Source organism: Leuresthes tenuis, unplaced genomic scaffold, assembly GCF_036924035.1.
Source record: "Leuresthes tenuis unplaced genomic scaffold, fLeuTen1.0.hap1 SCAF_17, whole genome shotgun sequence".
In the NCBI taxonomy this organism is placed as follows: Eukaryota; Metazoa; Chordata; class Actinopteri; order Atheriniformes; family Atherinopsidae; genus Leuresthes; species Leuresthes tenuis.
The window spans coordinates 19,074,773-19,099,470 of NW_027325371.1; the positions used below are offsets into that span (position 1 = coordinate 19,074,773).

Here is a 24,698-nt window from a genome sequence, read left to right on the forward strand (position 1 = left end):
AAATCGAGCTGTTAATATCATTCTCAGTCTGAGCACATTGAACGATGAGATAACACAGAGTAATGCATCACGCATTTTCCACTTCTTCTTAGTCACTATCTTTTTTATGAGAAGCCAGGCTTCTCAGCAGCGTGTCTGTCTCAGAGCTGCAGCTTCACAGTTAGCTGTCTTTTGTTTGTGTTGTTTGTTTTGTGCATGTGTTAGAGTGAGCCTGTTTTTGTGTATGTCCCTGTGGTCATAGATGTGGTTTGTCTAGGTAGGCCTTAGCTCTCCTGCTCTGAGCTGTACTGAAACTGAACCTATCTGCTGTGTGTGTATGTTTCATATTAAAAAGTTAGTTAGTAAAAGCACATCCTGTCCTTTGTTTCACAGTTCAATCGTCTTCGTATTGATTAGTTTTTTCTCTTTCTCTTAGCTGCCCTCATTGTTTCCTCCCTTCTTTCTTTTATCCTCTTTATGTATTCTGGTCATTTTTTGTGCCTGTTGTGACTTTTCTTCTTACAAAATATTTCAGGAACCCAAATTTGAACGCATGTTGCTGTGGTTTTCTGCAGAAGCTCAGTATGTGTCTGATTTCCCTGTCAGACCCTCCTTCTCACACCAACCATGGTATGCAACATACACGTACACCCTTGCACTATGCGCAGAACTAAATGCAGCACCAAAAAAGTCTTGTTCCTGTTAGCTTCAAAGAAATGACATTGAAGTGTCATTACAGTAGTTTATTGTTGGAAAACAATATTCAAAGGAGAAGTGTCTCAAAGCCAGCTGGCTAAAAATCACCACATGCTGCCGAAATGGTCACTTAGTGAAGCCTTTTTCTTATAGAATAAGATGAAGTGACTCACATCCCTGTACTGTCAACATGCTGGTTGTGTGAAACGGCTTTTAATGTAAAAGCTGATGCCGAATCGTGTTCTTCATGACAACACAGACCACACTTTCAGTTTTTCGTCTTTGTGTTGGACTGAAGTAAGATCTCTGAAAAACAAGTGATTGAAGCCAAATGCTAAAACTCAGCGTTATTTATCCTTTTATCTTTTTCCACATTACTGTCACAGAACCTAAAATTAGACCAAAAAATAACATCTCAGTGGAAACTGCAGTTGTTCCCAGGGGACATGTTGTGATACTGAGTGAAATATCTCTTTGAAATAATGAGATGTAAGTTGTATGAGAAAGTCTGTATCTGCATGGTTTTGTTTTTATGAGTTTGGCAGACCTAGACTCCCCTTTGCTCCATTATCACCATTTCCGCCTCTTGTTTTCCTTTTTTCCCTGTTTACCATTACATTTCATATTGAACTCGTTCATTTTATTATTATTTTACACTATAAAGTGCATTTCCCTCTTAGGTCTTATCCGTGTTTTCTTGATTAATTGTGATTTATTAGATTTTATGTAGATGTCTCATAATGTTAGAATGGCTCTTTTTCACCCCTCTGTTGGTGGAATCTTTTAGGTAACAATTTTGTTGCTGTCCTGTCTGTTTTCCTCCATTTAATTTTTTCTTCATCTGTCTGTCCTTCGCTGTGTTCCTCTCCCTCCCTCTGAGACTGCACAAAGCCTTTACTCTTTCACCATTTTCTCTGGTTTCTAAATCATGCCACTTTTCTTACTCATTTTATTCACAGTAGCCCCTCTGGACCACTTGCCAAAGGTCTGTAGCTTTTTACAAATGTTCTCCCCTCCTTTCACTCCTTGATATTTATCTCTCATTCTCTTTCTGCATTTATTTGAGTAGCATCCCCTCCTTTCCTACAAACTCCTCTGAATTTTATAACATCTATGTAGTCATGGATCAGTGACCCTGATTGTAAATTCCTTATGCCTTCATGGTCATTCTCTTCTTTATTCTCTGGCACCACACACTGTATGCAGAGGCTGGCAAAAATGAAAAGAGCACATTTCAGCTATTATTCATTTAGTTATTTTTTATTCCCACCTTCACAGCTTCAAAGAATCAACAAATGAATAGTGCCTCAACAGAAAGTTACAGTGCACCACATTGTTAGTTCTCAGTCAAACACCCCCTTTGGCAAGAATTTCAGCTTGTAGTTACTCCTTGTAGCAGCTAAATGTGTTCTTATCTGTACAGTTTTCACCCAAGAGTCTCACTGAACCAGAAGCAGTTCAGTGAGATTCTTGGGCTCTCTTGCAGTTGTTTCTCTTTTGATGTCCATCTACGGATTTCTGGTAATGTTTTGGTTGGTAGACTTTGTGGGTCATGCGAAACATTTAGCTTCTGGCTATTTATATAGTCTAGTATGAGGTATGTTAAGAATCATTAGCTTGTTGTACTGCTTAATCCCCCTCTATCCTCCACTGGTGTTTTATTCTCCCTGTCACTGGCTTCACCAGGAGCCCAAAGCATGATTGATCCACCTCTGCGCTTCACAGATGGAGAACTGTTCAAAATACACACAAAACGTCTTGGTTGTTTAAGAAGGGCATGTTGACCTGAACGTAACACTCCCACTTTAAGAAAATACTGCTGTGTCTAACCTTGCTGCAGGAGAGTTCAGACATCTTTGTTGCAAAGGAGTCTCTCCTCTTCAACCATCTCTCTTGTAGTTTCACTTTCATTCTTCTGTTCCCTGTATTACTGTACTCATTGTTCTGTGTGCAGCTTTAATCTTTCACCATATTCTTAAGGAAAGATTTTTCTTGATGAAAAACATTATTTAATTTTTTTTTGCCGTGCTGTTATTACGTCTTATGGCTGCTGTAGATGGCGAGTATTGATTTGAAGCACCCCATGACATATGTTGAGATGCAAAAACAGAACAACGTGGACTCAATTACAAACTGCCTTATTAGCTGCATTTCCATCTATGTTTTTGATCATCTTCAGCAGATGTGAATAAGAAAAGGTTAATGAAAACATCAGCAGAAATTAAAACAAATGCAAATTCTGTCCACCTCATCAACTGTTTCTGGTCTGAGGCAGAAAAAAACTCCTGAGATGGAAGTTATTTCCCAAAAAGAGCTCTCTCCATTTTCCTCAACTACTATTTCTACTGGATTATAACCACTTGCAACTTTGCCTTTACCACCACTGTCTTGGTGGCAATATTTATTGGCTTTAAACCAGTTACTGGAAACTGATCTGCATTTCAGTTTTCTTCACTTGTGAATCGAAACCTTGCTATGTTCTTTCCTACATGAGCTTTTATAAGTCTTAGTTTTGGTCGTAAACACAAAACCTCTTTGAATAAGTTTCACCACCATTTTATTCCATCCATATCTCCAAAAACGTATCTTCTCCTTGTCTTAAGCATTGGTCATCAAACTTTTTTTTTTTTTTCCTTTTTCTTTTACTTTCCTGCTTATCCCCAGATTTTGAGGAGGTGGAAATTCTTCTGCAATGCAATCTTCCCTCTATGTGCTTTCATCTGTCAGACTGGCCCTCTGTGCTGTCTGAATATCAAGAACCAAGGGCCACGCAGTTCTGTCTGGTGATAATGCTTTGCCTTGCTCTGCAGCAAGGAGACAGGTAATACAGCCCACAGTATGGATAGAAAAGAATAGCAACACCTTTGCCCGCTTTAATCACATTTTAGACACGCACCAACACACTTGAGATGCATATTGTTTCTCAGAGGCTTACAGTTTTGCATTTGGAAACATTTTTCATCATTCTTCTTGTATTCTGAGCTGGTACTTTTGATGAATCTAATGAACCAATAAATATTTCAGCATCAGTAAAAAAAATAAAACTTTTGCTGATGCAAATTTGAGGTGCTTGTGCGGAGTTCTGAGGCAGAATGCTTGAGTAAGAGGAGCAAGCATTGTTTGATCCAAGAGCATGGACTATTTCCCCATAGGGAGGTCCATTTGCACATCAGCAAAACATGTCTTTGATCAGAAAAGTCATTTACTGGCTTGGTGGTGGGCACCTCTGCGTCGCACTATATTAACTACGCTAAGAAATCAGCAGAAAAGAACAATGCCACCAAACTTAATCAGTGCCAGCGGGCAGCGCCACTCGTCAGTTTTGTGGTGTTAAAGCTTTACTGTCGCTGATGATGGTTGTTATGGGGAGATGCTGCCAAATGCTCCGCTTGTGTAAGGTAGTGTGTTTTCTTGCACTGCAGTTAATGTCCTTTTTTGCAGTGGTTTTGTCAACATCATTTCTAAAGTAATGCAAGGTCAGTTACACGTGTGGAGTTGCCATCACAGTCACAGAGTTTAATGATACGGTTCAATCACTCATTAGTGGGATTTATATTCTGTAGTCAGCGTGAATCCACTTGATTTTACATGTCCCTGTAGCACTCTCCCTTTTCCAAGCTGCTCTGCAATCATCCATAGATAATGCTCATGCATACATATTTTATGTCCTCAAAGATGCAGTTTGTTAGTCTCCTTGAGAGGTTTTCTGTCGCTTTGTCGATCCTTGGTTTGGTAACACTTCTCAGGGAAGAGATTAGCAGAGATTAGCAGAGATGTGGTCAGAGATTCACTCTGTTTAGGGCTGAGAATGTGTGTGTTTAGGGAACGGACCTGTTAATATGTTTGTCTGGGTACACATTCTAACTGAGTGACCTTTTCATCTTTGCACTCACAGTTTGTGTGTTTTACCACTTTGTGCCGAATGTGCCTGCTGTCTGTGGGTTTATATAGGCTCAGATGTAAATGCTAACGCTGTGTGTGTGTGTACATGTGTGTAATCCAGGCTTCTTCCAGACCAGACAGTCTTCTCCAGAGTAGCGTGGCTGTTGCAGTCAGTGCAGGAGGAAGGCAGCTGTGCTCTTCCTTGCTCTGTTCTCCGCTCTGCCCTCTACCTGCTGGCAGTCACACAGGAGAAGAGCCCCAGTCTCGATGGGGTAACTGATCAGTTATATTGTTCAACATCACAAGCAAAGCATAGCTTCACTTTTTGCGTGTCTGAAAAATGTTCATACATTTCATACGTTATGTTGGTTTGAGTCAACATATTGAAGACTCGACTCATTTAGTATATACTACTTCCAGTATTTCCTTCTTGGGTAACCTTTTTTAGGCCGAGGCAAATAATCTGCCTCAGATCAAAATGATCCATTTTCTTACAGCCTAGTGACAGATAAAAATCTAATCATTCTGTTTTCTTTGACTTTGGCTTCCCAGCAAGCGATGCCATTTTGAGATTTTATGTCAAACTAATGTTTTTTCCATGTGCATAGACAGAGAACAGCAAGTACAGGGGCTGGAGTTCTGTGGGATTTAATATGGAAAACCACTGACCGGGAAGTCATGGAATACTGAGAATTAAGTCTCGACAGTTTATATTAATCTCTAGATACAAAGCTCTTTGTATTGTATTGTGCTTGTAAAACAGAAAATAGCAAAGAACAAAACGTTTTTGATACATTTTTTGAAAGATAAGCAGAACAAATAGTGAGTGCACCTTTATTCCAAAGAACATAGCACATACTGTCTGAAAGTGCTTATTAGTGCTGTATTATAACTTAATAAGCCATGGGTTACAGGAAGCCTCCTGCTGTTCACTGAGGTTTAAAAGGAGTCTGAATTGTGAAACATTTGTCACTGCTTCAAACTTTAACTCGGTTATATATACTCATCTAAAAAAAAGAAGCTCTTTGGCTTCATCAGTCTTCTTTCACTGTCATTCTCAAGGCTCCTTTAAACTACATCAGCAAAGCACTCTCCTCCTGCCAAAGCTTCTCTTCCCTCTACTTTCGCCATCCTGCACTCCTCCACTTCATCTGTCGCTATCCGGAGCTGGCAGAAAAATTTGGGCCCCTCGTCTTGGAAATGTGGTTGACCAAGCAGCACACAGAGCAGAGCGCGGTGAGGAGACCTTTCTCTGACATTGAATTCATTTGACTTAAACAGGGTAACTGCATTAGAGTGTGTTCAATTTCCTTCATTAATTATTATCAGATGTGATGTAAAGATAATGGTTGGATTGCTGTCCTGGGTGCAGGCGGACATGCAGGAGAGGGCTGAAAGGACAGATAACCATGGAGATCAGAGGCAGGACCAGCAGCCACACATGGAAACAATGGAGCTAGTGACTCTGATGGAGAAATACCCAAACATCATACTGACCCTCTTGGTGAGATATTGAAACAATAACCAACTTTCCCGCATTATTCTCATGTGTTTTACATTTCAATATTCAAGAACTGTGTGTTTATAAAGCTTGAAACAAAAGTAAGAGTTGTGTGTTATAGTTTGCAGAAATCATTTGTATTTATTCTTCCACAGCTGGTTTAGCTTTACTGCTTCAGGATGACCATAGCACTAAGACATTTTAGATTAAGTGACTGTTCTTCTCTGTTACTGCAGGACATGGTTTGCACCAGAGAGGCTCCTCTCGCAGAGCGAGTTCTGGGTGTGCTGGAGGTTCTTTTGCATAGTCAAAGACAGAGCATCACAGACTTCTGTACAAGTCTCAGGCCAGCCCTTCTCCAGGCATTACAGCGGATCAATGTGGAGAACAGGGCTCATGGGCTCGCACAGGGCCACACTCCCACAGGTATGAGGTTTACCCAGGCACATTCCACAGGTGTAGCAGGAATGTAGAGATGATTAAAGATGATTAGGATTGTTGATTTGTTTTTTTTTTACCATTTGACTCAAGTGTGAGATTCTGTGATTTATCCATCTGAAGAAATGCAAAACTAATCTGCACAGCATCATTCGCTTGTAGTGCAGTAATGAAACACTAATGGATTCTTTCATTAGAAGTTAATTTGCTTCAATCACACCTTATTGCTCTCAACATGATGCGGATGCCGAATTCTTATTGTAAACATTTTTATGTACTCTTAAACACACTCTTGCTTTTGCTGGAGCTGATCTGTGTGAAATCGCACATGAAACTAAAACAAACATAAAAGGAAAAAATGTACACTCATTGAGTTTACCTTTTATGATCCCACAGTTTCTCTCCCAGTTATGCAGATTAAAACTTAATGTGGCTTATAAATCGTGTCCCCACTGTTCATCATGAACTTATTCAAATAATACACACACATACACTCAGTACCGACACATTGAGACGTAATACTGCAAATTGAATGATTTTCTTGTTGTATGGAGGCTTTAAAAACAGCCTCCGGCAGCAGCTATGTGAATTCAGATGCCCATCTGTTGATACTGACTTAAAACTCTTTGATTAAGAAAAGCTACTCTTGGTTAAAAGTCTCTCTATAGAATTATCATGTTGTCTACCAATCACACGTTACACCACAGCTCCAGATTACTGTGGGGGGACTCTGACAACATTTAATTGAAAAGAATATTCCACGAAAATAACGTGCAGTGTCTTGCTCTTGGTGTATCAGGAGGCTGCAGACAGTTTGAGGAAACTTTCGAGACATTCTGTTGCTTCCAGCTTTCTCTCTGAGAGCTTGTCACACATGTAAATATAACTGAAATCCCAGCCGAGACGTTATCTTTAAATTATTTGGATAGTATTTTTGTAAGATGGTGCTTTGGTTACCAATCAAAGCAGAGCAACAGTCTCAATATGTTTTAATAATGACTGCTGGTTGACACATAGTCTTAATGGACTGCTTTGAGTGCAACACCATCTCTGTTACAAATCACTTGCCTGTGAGTGCCTTGTGATGGAGTGATGAGCCTTCCAGGGTGTATGCAGGTGAAAAAGATGGATGGCTAGATATACATGAGGTCTCCACAACAAAGGGAAGTATCAGAAATTAGACTGCCACTCATCCAATCTTCTCCAGTAATATGCTATCTGTGTTCGACTGACACAAACACGCCAGCATTAATTAAAGTTTTGCATACACAGCAACAGGCATCTAAAAAAAGTTCAATACAAGTTCAATAGGTCTGTTTTGCACAGCTGTTTTTACACAGCCCAAAGGAAAGGCCTCAGTTTTATTATTCTCAAACTAGAAGGAAATTCTTACAAGAAGATTTGTGCTCTTTAATGTTTGCCGGTTCATTTTTACACGCAGTATTTTCTTTGAGATAATATTATTGACAATAATACACTGTGTAAAAGCTGTTTTGAATGATATTTGAGTGAGTTTTTTGTTCTCTCTCTCTAAAAGGCTGGAATCAGGAATTCTAGCAACTCAATTGTATAATTTGTATGTTCTTCCCTTTATACTGCATGGGGCATGACTGTTTGACATTTACCTCATTCGATTAGTGGGCATCTGTCTGTCAATATGTAAATGAGTGCCACCCACATCTCCACCTCTCAGCTTTTCCTCAACGTTTCCTCCACCTCAGCAAAACTCACTCTGCTACGAAGCGCCAGAATCATGGGAATCATTTCACATACGACGCAGTACCTGCTCCCACTTCAGCGACACACCTACAGCTGTGTGGGTCTGTCTGCCTGGAACTCATCTCTGGAGAGGTGGCCGTGGGAGAAGTCTTACACGGTGTGCAGTCGCCTCCTGGGGAAAGACTGCTTCTCCATAGGCTTTTCGACCATGCCCCACAGATTCAGTGTGTTTTTGAACACATTGAAAATCCAGCTATATCGTCAGCTGCTCGTGGCGCTGGTTTTTCTCCATCTGCATGAACTGCAAACACATTGTGTGTAAAGCATTGAAAAAATAAACTTATTGACATGCCCTGTCATACTCACAGTGTCCCCCAGATAATTTGCTAAAATAGCATCAGTCTTACTAAGTTTAGTAGCAAACTCAGATTGTTTTGGGTCAGAATGGATAGCTGTGGCGAGAAGAGTCTCTAATCTCTTTCTAACATTAGTGTTCTGCCTTTTAGGAGAAAAACACATCTCTGTTAAAACGATGCCGTTCCTCTTTGTAATTCCCACATGCCAAACAGAGGTGGTTCAGCCCTGCATCGCTGTGTTCTAACACACATCAAGCCGGTGTCACAATAATCAGTTAAGTGACGATAGCACCATTTATTAGAGGCCGAGGGCGATGCTCCGAAGGTTTAAAGCAGAATTCCCTCGCCATAGAATTCATGGATGATTTTGCTTGTCATATTATGAAAATACTCTCTGGACATATTGATAAAGTGAAAAAGTTGAATCATTTTCACACATGAACACCAGAGAATTAGGTGTGGGCTCTATCTGCAGTTGCCTAATCACACATGCATTAGACAGCAGGAGACTCTCTGTGTGAGATGCTCTCTCTCTGCTGGAAAGCTCCCAAGTGGTTCCTAGGTGGAGCACACAGGAGGCACGACATGATGCACAAAGTGTACCACGGAAACCTGTTTATGTTTAGGTGCTAAGACCATATTTATAGGTATCCACAGTATTGATGAGTAACTGGAAAGCACCAGCAACAGTCAGTTTGAAGCAGTTAGCAGCATGCACTCCCTCTCTACCCATGAATTCTCCAGACATTTACCTGCTTTTTTTTTTCTAAAGCTAATATTAGGCAGCTGGCTGGATACACTTTTAAAGCCTTGTCCGCCTGACGCATTGACAGTTGTGTTCTCACATGCAGCCCCAAATTGTTTTGAACATGTCAAGGTGTCTGGTGTTCATGTGTGGAGTCTCTCCTGAAAGCTTGATTAGTTTTAGATTAATGTTAGGGTGGAAAAACACTTCCCTGAGATGTGTTGACTTTGATTAATAGTGGAAGGGAAGAGCCCCATTTATCCTCCATTAAAATGAATCCTCCCAACCTCCTCTCACACTATAGGCAGTGATATATGAGGTGCTTGTTTAATATTGTAGATGACCGTACTGATTTATATTCTACCGATTATAGATTGTGTCCAGAAATTTGACATTAAGAGGAATTTCTTGAATTCTTCTGTTAGTATTTCTTCTCAGTTGAACTATTCAGATAGCATCATATAGACAGACAGTGGTAGATCTAATCAAATCAACCACTGACTACCGTTGCAACTTGTTCTGCTGGTCATTTGCACCTCTTACAAGGTGTGACAGCTCTGCCTCATGTTTAATGATGCTGTCAAATCATCCCACTTGAATCAGAAGTCTTTTAAGAGAAGATACCATTTGCTCTGAATCATTCATTTGGTAACAGTTTGGATACTTAGAAAAGTGATACAGGATGATCACAAAACCAGTTAATTAAAAGCAAATTAATATAGAAGAGATGGTAATTATCATCAGTACTCGTCTCCTGGACATTTCCTGCAAGCTTATTGGACCAGGATTCTTGTTATGTTGTGAATGTTAAACAGAAGCAGATGAGAAACAGTTATAAGACATTAGCTTGATGTTTGGGAAACTCTACAGGTTTTGCTCCATGAATGCAGGTAGTGTGCTGTAGTGTGTTTCTGGTGGGGGTTTCTGCCAGGTGGTGGTATCATGTCGGCATATTTGACCAGGTTAATGAGAACAGCTGAAGGGCGCAACACCAGTGTGCCAGCAGGGGATTCAGGAGCTGTTGCTGTGGTTAGCCTCTGCCTGCTCTCTGCTCATCCAAAGTCCCGAGGGGATCACAGGCTGTTATCCCTGCACATGTTTTAGTTGGCTCACAGTAATTTGCATTCATATGTATTCTATATTAGCTTGAGTGTGGTGGATTCCAGAGGGAGGAGATTTTAATATAATACACTACAGCAGTAGAAGATGACTAGTCCTCCTTATCTTCATCCTGTTAGAGCACCTCTGGCCCACGTCTCCTTTCACTCACATCCATCTTTATGCTGGTTCCCCATGGATCCAGACCCAGAATATTGTTTCTGAAAGTTTGCATGGGAATATAGAATGCTTCTTTCTTGCTCTGCTTGCACTTTCATGATGATGCTGAACAGCAGGCATCCCTTGGTCTCCCCATTTTAAGCAGTGTTAGTTGGGGGAACATCACATCTTGGACTTACTGAGTTTTTGCTTTTTCAGGATGAGTGCAGGCAGTCTGTTAACTGCTCCTAGTTTTACCTTGTTTGTTTGTGCTGTGTTTTTCTCTTTGTGGGCAGTCAACTCACTCCCTCTGGTGCTGAAGCTGCTTTGTGTGACGCAGGCCAGTGACCCGCCTTCACCCCCCTTCTACTGTAATATGGAGGGAGTGCACTTCAAGCTGCTCTACCATGGTGAGGCCAAAAGGTGCTGCTGACAACAGGACATTTATCTGCCTCATCTGCATAGTCACAGAGACGCCTTACCTTGCATTGTGCATTACAGTACAGTCACAGAAACATTGTCTGTGTCAGATACAAACACTGAAATAGATACGCAAGTCATGAAATTCTTCTAGCCGTGCTTCCAAAAAGCATGTTTCATGCTAGCACAGATCCTATATTTCACCTTGCAAGGAATTGTCACTTAATTCACCACCTGCTATGTTGTACTGCTGGCTTTATCTTTCACATTAACATGTCTCCTCATTGGCAGAGGCTTCGCTCATTTGAATTTAATATAATCATCACAAACACTCGAAGAAGCGCTTTCTGTTGATCTACAGATGAAAAGGCTGTTCAGATGCATATTAGACTGATGTAGCGAACCATAACTAAGCCTATAATGACTGGGGTCCAATTTCGTATGCTTTTTGCCTTGATGTTGGCAGCCCTCTTCCCTCTGTGACTTAGCGCTTCGTTTTTGTATTTTCCACCGTGTAACTGGAGCCTCTCTAGCTAACTAACAACTGTGTTGTTAGTTATATTTTACAGCCAATAATTTTTTGCTGACACTGTGACAGATCAGCCTTATCCAGTCCTCCCCAACCACAGTTAATGTCAGGGCACATACTGTCACATTTTACCTGCTACGTAAGGGTACATCTCCATGGTTTGATGTAAATGTAATCTCTGCTAACTTAATGGAAAGCCAAGTGTGTGATTATCTCTGTGTGTGTGTGTGTGTGTGTGTGTGTGTGTGTGTGTGTGTGTGTGTGTGTGTGTGTGTGTGTGTGTGTGTGTGTGTGTGTGTGTGTGTGTGTGCATTAGTGAGTAGTGTAATAGGGATGCTGAAGTCTACCAACACAGAGAGCCTGCTGCCTGCCCTCAACTACCTGTACTGCTGCCTGAGTCTGACCCCTCAACACAGCACTGACAGAGGTTAGATACACTTTACTTTAGCTTCCCTGTCAGCCTATTTCCATGTGTGTCTGTTTTTTTTTGTCTCCCTCTTTCAACATAGCATCTTCTCTAACTCGGCCTTATGGCTCTCTCTTGTTGACAGAAATGAAAGGCTGATTTTCTGCACACTGTGTATATGATGCTGCATGCGCACATCCCATCTCAGAAGGGACGACACAAGCTGTTTCTCTACATAATTGAAAAAGTTTTTTTCAAAAAGGGAGTTTGTTAGATTATATCCACTAAAGGTTTTATGCGACTGAATCCAACAAACCATTTGGAAAATTAAATTGAAACTGAAGACGTATCTGTACTAATGATAAATTCATTTGAGGACTTATTTACTCTGAATTACTGACAAGAAGATGACTCAAGACAGATTACACTCTCTCTTACTGAAGACATTTGTTTGATTTATTTTATTACATGCTCGATCATTTCCCTGCCCAAGCATCCATGCAAAGAAACTCAGCAGAGGTCAGCACTGAGCTGGCGTGTAGTTGATAAGGTGACTTATTTTGCCTATAGCTTTACTGCTTCTGCAGCCTGCCTGTATTCACGCTCTGCTTTTTCCTATAGTGGTGACTTTTATGTAACTTCAGCCTCAGGCCAGGCAGCGTTTGAGCTTATGTTGTGGTGCACATTCCTCTTTTTAAAAGACAAAAAGTAGGATATTTTAACTTCAAAAGATTTTCTTTTTAGAATGTAAAACTGACCTGATTGGCTGCCTTTGTGCTACATATTACCCTATTATTATTCAAATGATTTACCAATGATATTTTTACTGATAAAGCAGCCCAAGTTTTATGTTAGATATTAGGCCAAATCATCAAAATGAAACGGTCCTCTTCTGTTCTAATCCTACATTTTCATTTTGTTTCAGTGATTCATTGGGGGTGTTTTGAAATTAGCTTTTTAAAGGACAGATGTACACAAAGCTTTAGCTTAGAGGGGTATTTCTGTTGTTTAGTTTGCCCTCACTTGTATAGATAGTCTAAACACAATAATCAAAATATACAAGCTTTAAAAGTTTATCAGTTTAATTTGTTAACTAGGACCGAAGCCACAAAGAAAAGTGACACTTATTCAAATGCTCACACAGGACACTAACATTTATGTATAATGACACAGTGCGTCCTCCTTGCCAGCTGTCTCCATGCTGCTCTCCAACAGTGGGCTGATGGACCAGCTGCAGACAGTCATCGCCTCCTCCTCCTCTGCTCCACCAGGCTGCCCTCCTTTGGCCCTGCTGTGCTGCAGCCATCTACTGCTGGCCTCCCTCATTACCTTGCAGCGCGTTCACTCCACTCAGGTACACACTACAGCTCAGCTTTGCCCTTATCACAGGATTCAGGATTGAACTTCACATAATCAAGGCGCAGTCAAGGGCAACACACAGAACATACAGCAAAACAGAGCATAGAGCTAAATATGAGGGCAGAATATAATTTTGTGAGGGCATTTGTTTGATATTTCTCACAGTATGGCTTAGATATGCAAAGTGCAGCACTGTCTTCTTGCTCTCTGCTCACACTGTAGGGATAATACATTCCTACTTGCAGCGATTTTGGTCCTAATCTTGTTATGCTTCTGATTCTCCCTCTCCCTATTTTTTCCTCTCTGTGTTTCTCTTTCATTCAAGGTCCAAAAGAGCATCAGTTGGAGTTTGGATGCAGCTTTGCAGCGACTCCTTCTGCAGAAAAAAAACACAGACAATCTTCTGCTGGGTAAAAAAAGAAAAAAGCAACTGAAGTGTTATGGTGTTATGTTTTTAAAGACACCGTCAGGTCATTTGTGATGCAGGTGCTTTGTTTTCTAATGGAAAGTACTGAGAGCTTCTCTGTATTTGTGAATAACTATTTTTTTCTCCTTTTTCCATTTGCTCTAGTCCTCTAATTTCCATCTTCCTCCTTTCTGTGGTTTTGTGCCTATTGCTTTTACACTCTCCGAGGCATTGCAAACACATGTGAAGTTACATGACACCAACACACCTTGCTACATGTCAGTAGACATTGGTGTCAGGCATCCCAGGTTATCGCAGCAACTGGACACATACTGTGTAAATCTGAGGATAATGATGGGGTTGCCTTCTGATTAGTTTACATGTACTTCTGCACAGGTGAAGTGACCATCTTTCAGTGCGTCATCTTCAGTGGAGTTAACCAAAGCCCATGCTTGCATTTCACACACTCATTATATTAAGTGGATCAGATCCCACTGCAGCACTCGTGGACAGATCATCCCTGCTGCTCTTGTATCTCTGTCTGTCAGATGGATAAGTGGCCTGTCAGGGTCTCTCTGATGCATTGGCTCCCTCCCTCTGCTGGCCTGTCTCTCTGTCTCTTCACTCGCAGCCACTCTATGTCCGTCTGTTTCTCTGTTTTTTTTTTCTCCCTTATGCTTCCCATTCTACTCTTACTTTTCTCTTTCTCTATCTCTTAGCTCTGTTTCTCTTCCTTCTTTGCGCTGCCACTAATTAGCCCTCCCTCAGAGAGCTCTAATCTCAGCGTACATGGCATAAGGGCTTTTCAGATGGTTGGCCGCTCTCAGTTTGGATTCCACTGTACTCTAACACTCTTTTTGGTTTGTCTCTCTTTATCTCTGTCTTGACTTTGGTCCCTCAGTGTTGCTTAACTTTTTTCCAACCCTGCCTCTCACTCTCCATACTTAGCACTGACATATTTACCTTCTTAACCTCACTCTGTCACATATCAGTCCAACAATTAGCTATCAGTTGCTTTCAGCTGTCTCCACTATGCATCCGTTTCCACTAGTGTTAGTTTTTTACCATCTCTCTTTCCTTCTAATTTTCTGTTTCCACTCTGTATACCCACATAATCCTCCCTCTTTTGTTGTTGACTTGTTTCTCCTGCGGTCTTTCCCTCCACAACTGTTTGTCAGCATGTGCTCCTTGTTTGGCTCCACTGTTTGTTTAAGCAATCCATTATTTTCCTATAGGAAGTTGCTTTACCCTCTAACCGTTACCACTCGATTTCTCTTTCCAGTCAGCTACCTGAGGTTGCTGCAGGCTCTTCTTGATGTTGATCTGGCATCAGCAGTGGTTCAACTGGGCACTGGTCCTGGATTGGTCGGACCCAGACCCCTGAAGGTCGAAGATGGCGCATTGTACCCACTTGGCTCCACAGGGGCGCTGTGCCTCTTAACTACTCTCAGTGGACTTCTTTTGCAGGTTGTAGTACTTAATGTTATGGGGCGCGGCTGTAGCTCACACCTTGAAGCGATTTTGGGCAGGAGACTATCTTAAAATTCAATCAGTGTTTTATAAAGTAGCTGAGTGGTCATCAATAAGCAACATGAATGCGTATGGTAGAGAAAAAGAAAAAAAGCACTGTGCAGTAAAACTGTGGACTGAGACGTGCTGGAAGAGTAAATGAGTAAATGTGGCAAGTCGTGTAAGAGGTGCTTTGAGTTGTCAGCTATTTTATAAATCATTGAATTGAAATTTAAGATAAAGACTTTGTTTGTAATGAGACTAAAATGTGTTTTGGTTAGGCAACTATTAGTTATAAGAATTAGCATAAGTCTCTGGCAAGTTAATGTGATTCCATGTGATGTCCTGTAAAGTGACTTTGAAGATTTAGGGAAATAAGTTACTGGAGACACAGGTAACGTGTTCCTGGTAGCGTTTGACCACAAAGCTAACAACTATACAAATTGTAACTGCTGGTGCAGAGACTTGTTTCTATTGTTGAACCGTGCAGAATTGATTTTATATCCCAACACGAATGATCGTGATGTTGCAGCATTACATTTTTCTTTCTTGTTTATGGCCGGCATGGGTTAACAGAACAACTAACAGTACATCGCTGTGTAATAATGAAAGGTGGCTTGCTGCAGCATCCAGTTTATTGTCTTTAGGTTAGTTGTGGTTTTATACATATAAACATGAAGCAGCATCTTTGAGGAACCAGCTGAGTCTGCAAGGTGTCGGACTTGTTGGATAGCTCACTGCTCTGCATTACTTTTCCAATTACTTCAAAGTTAGCAAGTGTTTTTCCAGGCTTTGCCTTCATCACTTACTGTCTGGTACTTGGTATTTTGGAATTATATTTGCAGAATCGGCAGATTGGCTGATCAGCAGTAGAATACATTTGCTCAGCCACTGCATGCAGCGACATGGAGGAATCCCTCGATTGAGAAAATAGTGGCAAATAAAGAATTGGGATGCAAAAGTGATTCAGAGTATTCGCAATATCTATGTAACATTTGCTCAAACTGCTGACAATTTTTAAGTTGGAGCTGTTTTAGATGGCCAAAATTAGGCACAGAAATTGAGCACAAATGCAACAAATAACGACATCAATATTATGGGTATGTGCATATAAACGAGTTCTAATTATTAATATTATCAGTAAAGGTAACAATAGTTTTACAAATGTTTGTTTAGCCTCAAATACAGAATCACAGGATCCACATTCTCATACAGATGCTGGCTTAAAGGGGACATATTATGGAAAAAACACTTTTTTCAGTTCTTGGGAGCATATATTAGGGTGTCTGAGGTCCCCAGCAAGTGTAAGACCTCCCCTAAACACAATCCTGGCATTCTTTGTAGTTTCCCTTTGTTCCCCTTTCCTCATTTAACGAGCCGCAACGATTTTAATTTTGAAAGTATGTTACTTCTTCAGTTCAATCCACCTCCTCTGTTAAGCCTCGACCTCTGAACCCTGCCCCCTCACATCAATCCTGCAAGACCGATAAAGACAGCTTCACGTGGAAACGTTCTGTTGTCGGCTGGACTGAGGAACATGCATCTTACATCTACCGCCAACCTCAGACGATATAAGAGCACAGTGGATAAATTATATCAGAGCAAGAGTTAGCTAAAGACTGTGTATGAGCAGCATTAACAACTTGTGTGAAACTGAGCCAGGAAAAGGAATTAGTTCCAGCTCTTAGTGCTTAAAATATATATCAGTGTCTGAGAAATGATTCCTCATGATGAGTTAGTAACTGCTGACCTCATCAAAACGGTGGAGTTGAGTACTTGCAAAGTCTGCACCTTGAAAAAAGATCGTAAACAAAGAGTTGTCCAAACAGGGGATCAGACAAAGGCCACTGTGCTTAAACCAACAGGTATTTTTACCAAAGCCTGTGTCATACATCTCAATAAGACCTCTGAAAATTGTGTCAAATAGTTAAAATGCTGATATGAAGATCCCCTTCCCTTTACTCTGCTGCAGATGTCAACATGGCATTGAGCTTACCTTCCATGATGCATGGTAGCATCATGAAATGGGACACAGGATCTCTAAAAGGATATTACATGTAGCCACTTTGTTTTAAGACAACTTTGTTGGCTAAGTACGAGAGTGTAGAAGATTTGTGTTCCATTAGATAAGTGAAGCACTACTTCTGCTGGGTAGCAGTCAGCTCAGAGGTGCATCCATCATGGCTGGAAATATGATGGGCTGGCAGTTCTAAAAAAATAGTTGGAAAAAGAGCAGAAGGTGTTGTGTGTTAATCTCTCGACATTTGCTGGCTATAATCTGGTTTATGTATGTAACCGCAGTGGATAAGTGTGCCGGTGCTGCAGCATTCCAGCATCTGGCTGCACACCAGTGGCATCTCCCCCTCTGTAAAAAGGACTGAACTGAGTTCTATGGTTCAGTGCTTTCTCGTCTGCTGTTCTGCAGCTGATATGAGTAACGGCTCCCAAACCCCTCCTTTCTCCTGTGTTTTGCTTCTTTTCCTCCTGATGCTCTGGTTCAGCTGCTGGAAGAAACACTGCAGCTCTCGAGTTCTTCTCTCCACTTCACTTGTTGTCTCCCATTCCGTCTACGCTCCTCCACACACACTTTGCTCCCCTCTGCTGTTTCATCTCACTCTCTAACCCTTACTGTATTTTTCTCTCATTTTAACTTCTCCATTTCAGTTCATCTCTCTCACTCCCTGGTCCCTTTCCACGCATCTCATTGACTCTGTGTTATCTCCTCCTCTCTGCCTATGGATTATGGTATAACTATCCATTGTGGTCTTATATATCCGACTGGCCTACTTGAGTATTTTTGGACACAACTCAGTGCTCACTGTCAGCCCCACCACCGTGGGAGGCACATGCATTATTAAAATCTCTCTTCAGTGTTATGTTGTTATCTCTTTTGTTTCTAAATGCGTCTCTGTCCATCGGTGAGCATGTGTCTGTCTGTATGTATGCGTGTTTCTGTTCCCTCTGCATCTGTTGCTTTGTTTGTGCCGGTGAAAGAAAAAGAAAAAGCAATGATTCCCCTTCACGAGGTAGAAGAGGTGGTGACAGTATATATCAAGTGCAGGACTCCAGTCTCTTAATGATAACTTCTGAAACTGGAGATTTGTTCTACTGAGACTAGATAAATTGGTCTGTTATTGCAAGGAAAATTATGGAGAACTCAAAGATGAGTGTCAGGTCCTTCTGATCACATCTGATCCCAGCTTGCTAACATGGCTGCTGTGACCCTCGGGGTGAATCCATAACTTGATAGTAATCTTGTTTGCTGCTGTTTTTAGAACAAAGATGAAACTTGCTGGAAAATGAGCTTTGTTTTTCTAAATTTCTAAATGACAGTGTCAAAGAACAATTATCGTCTTTCAAAGTTTACATGCGCTCCACTGTTTTTCTGTTATTTTAGACTAACTTTCATTTTTTCCGGCTTATCGGGTGCTGATAGGTTCAGGTTTGATTTAGTATCGTGATAGATTGGACCCGCTCAAATGTAGATTTTTACAACATCCATTTTCCATGTTTCAAAGTTGCAGGAGTGACGAATTAGTTACATCCTAAAAATGTGTCCGAAAACATCTTTTACAAATGCGCTTTGAACTTCTTTCAAGTCTTGGCTTATTATGTCTCTTCCTCCTCAGAAACACGAGTTGCTGTTGAGAGCTTCTGTCAACTGTCTAAGCTCCCTGCTGGGCTTCCTTAAGAGGAGGAGCCCCTGCTCAGGTACCAGAAAAGATGGGGAGAGAGCAAACATAGATAATCTGTTCATGCCCGTGTTACCCCAGTAAGAAAAAGATTTACAAATGCGTTAGAGGAACAGATGAAAGTCTATTTGTGCAGGTAGATTTGAGTACTTGACTTGAGTATAAAAGTGGGGTATTTTGCTTTAGTATTTCCATTTTCTGCTTGTTGACTCCGCTGCATTATAAGAGGAGATGTTGTACTCCCCTCTCAGCAACATTTACATATGAAGTTGGAGTGATTACTTATTTTACTCAAGAAGATTCAGATGTTTTTTTATTTCTGAAAGTTTGATAATGCAGCATATAATCAACTTTGAATGAGTTCTTGTATGTTAAGTCTTGTGTATATTGTTAGTCTATATGAGCAATATGTTTACTGATGAGCTTCCAGGCAGTGTTACCACATCTTTACCAGCTGCATCATATATTCATTGTTACATCAAGATTTAAAGGTGAAAACATAGACTGTTTCACACTTCTTTTTGCATGGAAAAGAAGTTAATTGATTGAAAACTGAAAAAATCTGTTCTTTAATACTTCATTTTTTGTCATATTATCTCTGTGTTGACCGGTTGACTCGATCTAAACTACGCCTCTCTGTATTCCGGTTTTTCTCTTTTTGTCTTGTGTGTATTTGTTTGTGTGTGCCTGTGCATTAGCCAAGTATGTGATGCGTCAACCATGGACTCGCTTTCTTCTGTACTGCCTGCTCGGCTCAGGGGAGAGCTGCCTTCTGCACCCCGCCATTCTCAGACTCATCACAGTTGTGAGATGTTTCACGCACACACAGACACACAAAACACAAGTAATTCATCTTTAATTGTTAAAGTATTAAACAGTAATGGAGACAATATAATTGGAAAGGCATTTAGCTCATGTGAGTGATGAGGGTGAATACAGTGCTACACAGTACATGTACATGTTACAGTACAAACGTGTTCATGTATTATTCAATGGCTTCAGTTAAGATAAGTTACTAAATAGTACTAGTCGACTTTAGACCTTTGAAAAGCCAAGATTTCCATCATGAACTGAGGTATTTCCTCTACAGAAGCCGAGCAATGATGGCCCTCCGTAGCACTTTTTATGGCCTGCTATTATGGCACGAAATGCACACATTGTTGTGTGTCACAGTCACCTACAGGTTGTATCATGAGACGCTTTTTTTTCGATGTGAACAGTAGCATTATTAAAGATAATACATCCCTAAACACATCCTTGAAATAACTGATAGACAATCTTTAGGAACTATTATTGATTAACTACACTTAAAAGGATGTTAACTATTTAACTGCTGGCCATTCTGGCTTTGTAAAACATATAATGATTCTACTTTTTAGCATTTTTCCACATTTATTGGAGGAAAAATGATTAAATTACCTTTTGAAGGTTATGCTTTATGCCTTTACCTTATGCTACAACAAAGACCTGCACAAATCTAAATATGCAAATGAGTCTGCAGTTAAAAGTGAGAGCTTGCAGAAGCTAAAAGACCTTCAGGAAGGTCATTTAACTCAGAGTGTGGAAAAAGATGTTGATTGTTCCCAGTCAGTAAGTACAAACAGAATGGGGAAAGTTGTAGCAGGAGTTGATGTTTGTGACCTTACAGTAAGATTATGCTGAATCTTTTGTTTGGTGGAGGTTCAATGAAACAGATGAAAGTGACTGTTGATAATGAGGGGTTAATGTCAGATAAAGGACTAGGAGAGATGGAAGACCTTACCTCCACAGTAAAGTTACAGGTGGACCTGTAAATCAGTCAAAAGAAGGTTTGGTGGTGATGCCATTTTCCAGGATTATAATGCATTTTTTCCACAGAGTAAAGCGCATTCTAACTTTTCATCATAAAAGACACATCAACACTGTGATATGGCCAGCAAACAGTCTGAATCGCAAAGTTAGAATTTATAGTGGAAAATAGGCTCCATTTCCCACAGCTGATCTGTCGACAGCTTTCTAAGAAAGTTGGAACCTTACTGATGAAGAACATTGTTTCTCATTCGTAATGTCTTCAAAGAATTAAAGCTGTCATAAAAGCCATAGGAGCTGCAAGAAAGTACTAACTGTGAGTCCATAATTTCATCTAAAAATATGAATATGGGTATTAAATGCCAGTATGAGACGAATAAATCCTGCTGCAAGAAGCACAAGTGTAAGGTTGAACGGCTTCAGCAAGTTATGTGCCTCACGGTCACTTTACATCAGTGTTTATTAAAGTCATGATTCCCTTCAGTCAAATTCTGGTTCACCAAATTGGCACCATGTCATCATAACTTCGAGCACTCTTTCCTTAAATGCACAAGGAGGATGTGACAAAGAAATATGAGCAAAGGAGAGGCCACAAAGTGGCTGGACTTTGCCGAACATCTTTAGGCACTGTTATTGAATGTATTTTTATTAATCATGCTGTACCATCAGTGAGGCATCAATAAGTCCCTTCTTCCTCCTCCTTCATCTGACGATAACCTCAAACATACAGCCAGAGTTGGAATTGACTGGAGTCCTGCAGCCCCCGCATAGACGGAGGCAACTGAAACAACCTCAATCCATGGGTTGGGCAAGTTCTCAGGAAAAACCAACCTGCCAGGGACATAAAAATGTTACATCTCTGTTTATCTTTTTTTATTTACAGCTGTTGCAGCACAGCAGCACGGTAGTGCTGTGGGAGCCAGACCTGCTCCATGTGATAGAGACCGTGGAGAGGAGAGGAGTGAAGGAGCTCAGTCAGGAAGCAGCACAGGCCCTAAGGCTGCTCCTGTTACAGGTGAACTGCAGGCACACAAAGAAACGCAATGAAATCATGTAGGGCACATGCTGAGGACATTTATCATTTTACCATTACCTGAAAAAGGTTTGTTTTGTTCAATGACAGAAAATAGAGATAGAGCAGAGGAATACCTGTTTCATTGGACAGGTAGAAAACCATCATACTGCTCTGAAGCACCAAAAGCATTGTTGACAACAATATTCTTGGTATGGTATCTTATCGCCAAAATGCTGGCGTGTTGTAGGCCAGCTGAGAGACATAAATAATTGCCTTAGATTATTTAAGCAAATATATTTGAGATATATAAGATATATAAGTCCTGCTCTGTCAGTTATGAATCCTCTGAAAAGTCATCTGTGCACCTGAAAATTGTTCATTTTGAGTTATTTTCAAGAGAACTTGCCTTGCAAATAGTTTGAATAAGTCTTCTTCTTCATTCAGTGAATGGGGAACTGTGAACATGCTAGTCTGGTCCCACTCACATCTCTGCCCACCCGCAGGTGACACCGGCCATCCCTGCGTCCGCTAAGCAGTGAGCGGTTCTAATGCTGGTGTCATTCAGCCATACTTTTATACATCCGATGGGTTCTGACTGTTCAATAAAAACCAGTTCAAAGAAAAAAGATGAAATTTAGTCATACATCTGTGAACCAGGGTGATTGTAAAGAAAGTGGAGGAGATTGTACAAGGTTGAAGCAGGTGGAAGAATGATTGTGGGAGTATCGCTTTCTGTGCGTTCAACAATCCAGGAGCTGCTGGTCAGAGCTGCTAGTTAGCCCTGCTAGTTAGCCCAGTTCTCCCAGAGGAAGTCCAGTTCTCAGGATTAGCAGCACACAGGAGAATCAAGGCCTAGTGAGAAACTGCAGCATTCTCTGAGCCCACAGTAAGCCACGAGCTCCCGGAGAGCTATGCTATCAGAAGTCTTGGCTGGGGAGGGTGAGCTTCTGCTTGGCTTGCAGAGTACAGCAGCTTCTTGCTTGGCCTTGCCTCTGCTGTGCGTTGAGAGTTCACTCTGATATCTCCTGGGTTAGCCCAGTTCCTCGCCTGGTGCTCCTGGAGTTGGTAGTTTTTGCTGTTAGCTCCTGTTCGACAAGCAGAAAGCACTCAAGCTTCTCTTCGCCTCCCATGGTCTGCGGAGTTCTACAGCTTTTTGTTCCTTGGTTCTGCTGGTTCCCCCTAACCTGTACCATCTTCTCCTCTTGCTGGCTTTTTGTTTGACTGTTTCTCTCAATGCATGCAAATTAGCTCCACAGCTTCACTCTGTCGGGAGTCAAGATTGATAATAATAACGTCAGCTTATCTCTCTGGTGAAATTTTGTTGTTTTGTTTGAAGATTAATGCACATAGTTTCCTCCTGCTAAGACAAATGATGGATACTCAGTCTCAGTAATGTACCCATGCCTTTCACTGCTGATGCTGGATGGAACCTTATCAGCAATACAGGCCCCTACTGGTTGGACAATGATTTATTGAAACTCTTTGTTAGTCTGTATTATACTCTATTTGTGCTTTTCCACTGAAGATTGCCCTGTAAGCTTTGTGCTTACATTAAATTATAAATGACTAACTCAGGGCCCGAGATGGAATATTGTCATACTGTTAGTATAGTCCCTAACAAGCAGAAAGATATGGTGCAAGTTTGAAATATATAAATGTATAATTTCATTCTACAATTCATGAAGACGAATTGAGCAAAATAGCTGATGACAACAGCAGTACTCAGACGTAATGTTTCTTGTGTTCAGTGGTGATCATAGCACTGACACAAGCTTCATGTATAGTTAGTATGGCTTGCTACATCATACAAATTATCACAGCAAAAAATATGCTATCTGAACTCCATCCTTTTCATCTCCCTTGTTAGTTTTGCATCGAGTCCATCTGGGATTGCTTCAAGAAATTGTAGAAGACAGAAAGTAGCAGCATCATTAGACTGAATAGATAGAATGTGGCACCATACATGAGGCCTGAAATGCATTTAGTATTCTGAAAAGAGCTTCGAGTCAGAGGAGTGACAGAATGATGGTATGATGGCACCCACTGCACTGTGTCCCAGGGAATCATGAACTGTGCGAACGCATGCAAATGTGTCAGCTTGCTTGTGGTCTGTCTGTCTGTCTGTCTGTCTGTCTGTCTGTCTGTGCACGCAGCGTGCACTTTTAAAGCCTCTGAGAGCATTTTGGTGAGGCAGGGTTCAGTTTGACATTCTTGCCTAAACAGTCTCAACACAGTTTGATTTTTGTCCCGTCGGTGCTTGAATCTGTCAGACAACCACTGGCACGTTAAAATTCACAGTTTTCTGAAGTTTTGTTGATTTCATGCGTCTGTGGACTGAAGTGGATCTCTGTTTGGAATATGAGGAAGTCCTCTGTACATTTATGAATGATGTAGTATTCTTTCCTTTCTGTGAGTCTGGGCATAACCATCAAACATACAGTGAGCGCACATGGTTTAGACCCCAGCTGTCTCCAGTCTTAACTCTGCTGCTTTGTACATCTGCACGTGCTTGTTTTCAAGCCTCTGTGTATATGTGTCCATCAGATCCAGTAAGGGTCAGCAGGAGTGAAGCTGCAGCTTCTTGTGCTGCACGCTTTGTCAGAATTTCTGATGCCTGTTTTTGTTTCCCTCACACCAGACGGACTCTGTCACCTCCACTTTTAGTTTTTCTAATGCATGCCTTAACTTCCTTAACTTCCTCCTTCTTTTTCATTTTGCTCCAAATTGTTTTCACCCCACTAACTCCACTTCATTCTCCCCCGTCTCCCCCACTGCTATTTTCAATTACCAAATAGTGTTGGAACCTTTTTTATTGTCTGGTCTTTCTTCTAACAATCTATTCCTCACAACGCCATCTTCTAGTGACTTGATGGGAACTAATTAAACTGCATACGATCAGTCAAAGTCAGCAGTTTTTATATCCCATCTTTAGCTGTAGTATGTAATAAGAGTGGTATGTGCGAGCACAGACAGTGTGGGAGCTCCACAGAATACTTTTGTG

At 41.0% G+C, this 24,698-nt stretch overlaps 1 protein-coding gene across 1 annotated transcript in view; it reads left to right on the forward strand.

Moving 5' to 3' along the window:
* Nucleotides 1-24,698, forward strand: part of LOC140273643 (meiosis inhibitor protein 1) — a 48,978-nt gene that overhangs the window by 22,538 nt on the left and 1,742 nt on the right. Inside the window, exons 17-30 of the mRNA XM_072369267.1 lie at nt 515-609; nt 3,340-3,496; nt 4,679-4,829; nt 5,620-5,793; nt 5,930-6,061; nt 6,295-6,484; nt 10,870-10,983; nt 11,839-11,949; nt 13,119-13,282; nt 13,613-13,697; nt 14,976-15,160; nt 18,832-18,913; nt 19,593-19,699; nt 21,566-21,697. Coding sequence (XP_072225368.1) covers nt 515-609; nt 3,340-3,496; nt 4,679-4,829; nt 5,620-5,793; nt 5,930-6,061; nt 6,295-6,484; nt 10,870-10,983; nt 11,839-11,949; nt 13,119-13,282; nt 13,613-13,697; nt 14,976-15,160; nt 18,832-18,913; nt 19,593-19,699; nt 21,566-21,697 — 1,879 coding nt within the window. The remainder of the gene's footprint in view (nt 1-514; nt 610-3,339; nt 3,497-4,678; nt 4,830-5,619; nt 5,794-5,929; nt 6,062-6,294; nt 6,485-10,869; nt 10,984-11,838; nt 11,950-13,118; nt 13,283-13,612; nt 13,698-14,975; nt 15,161-18,831; nt 18,914-19,592; nt 19,700-21,565; nt 21,698-24,698) is intronic.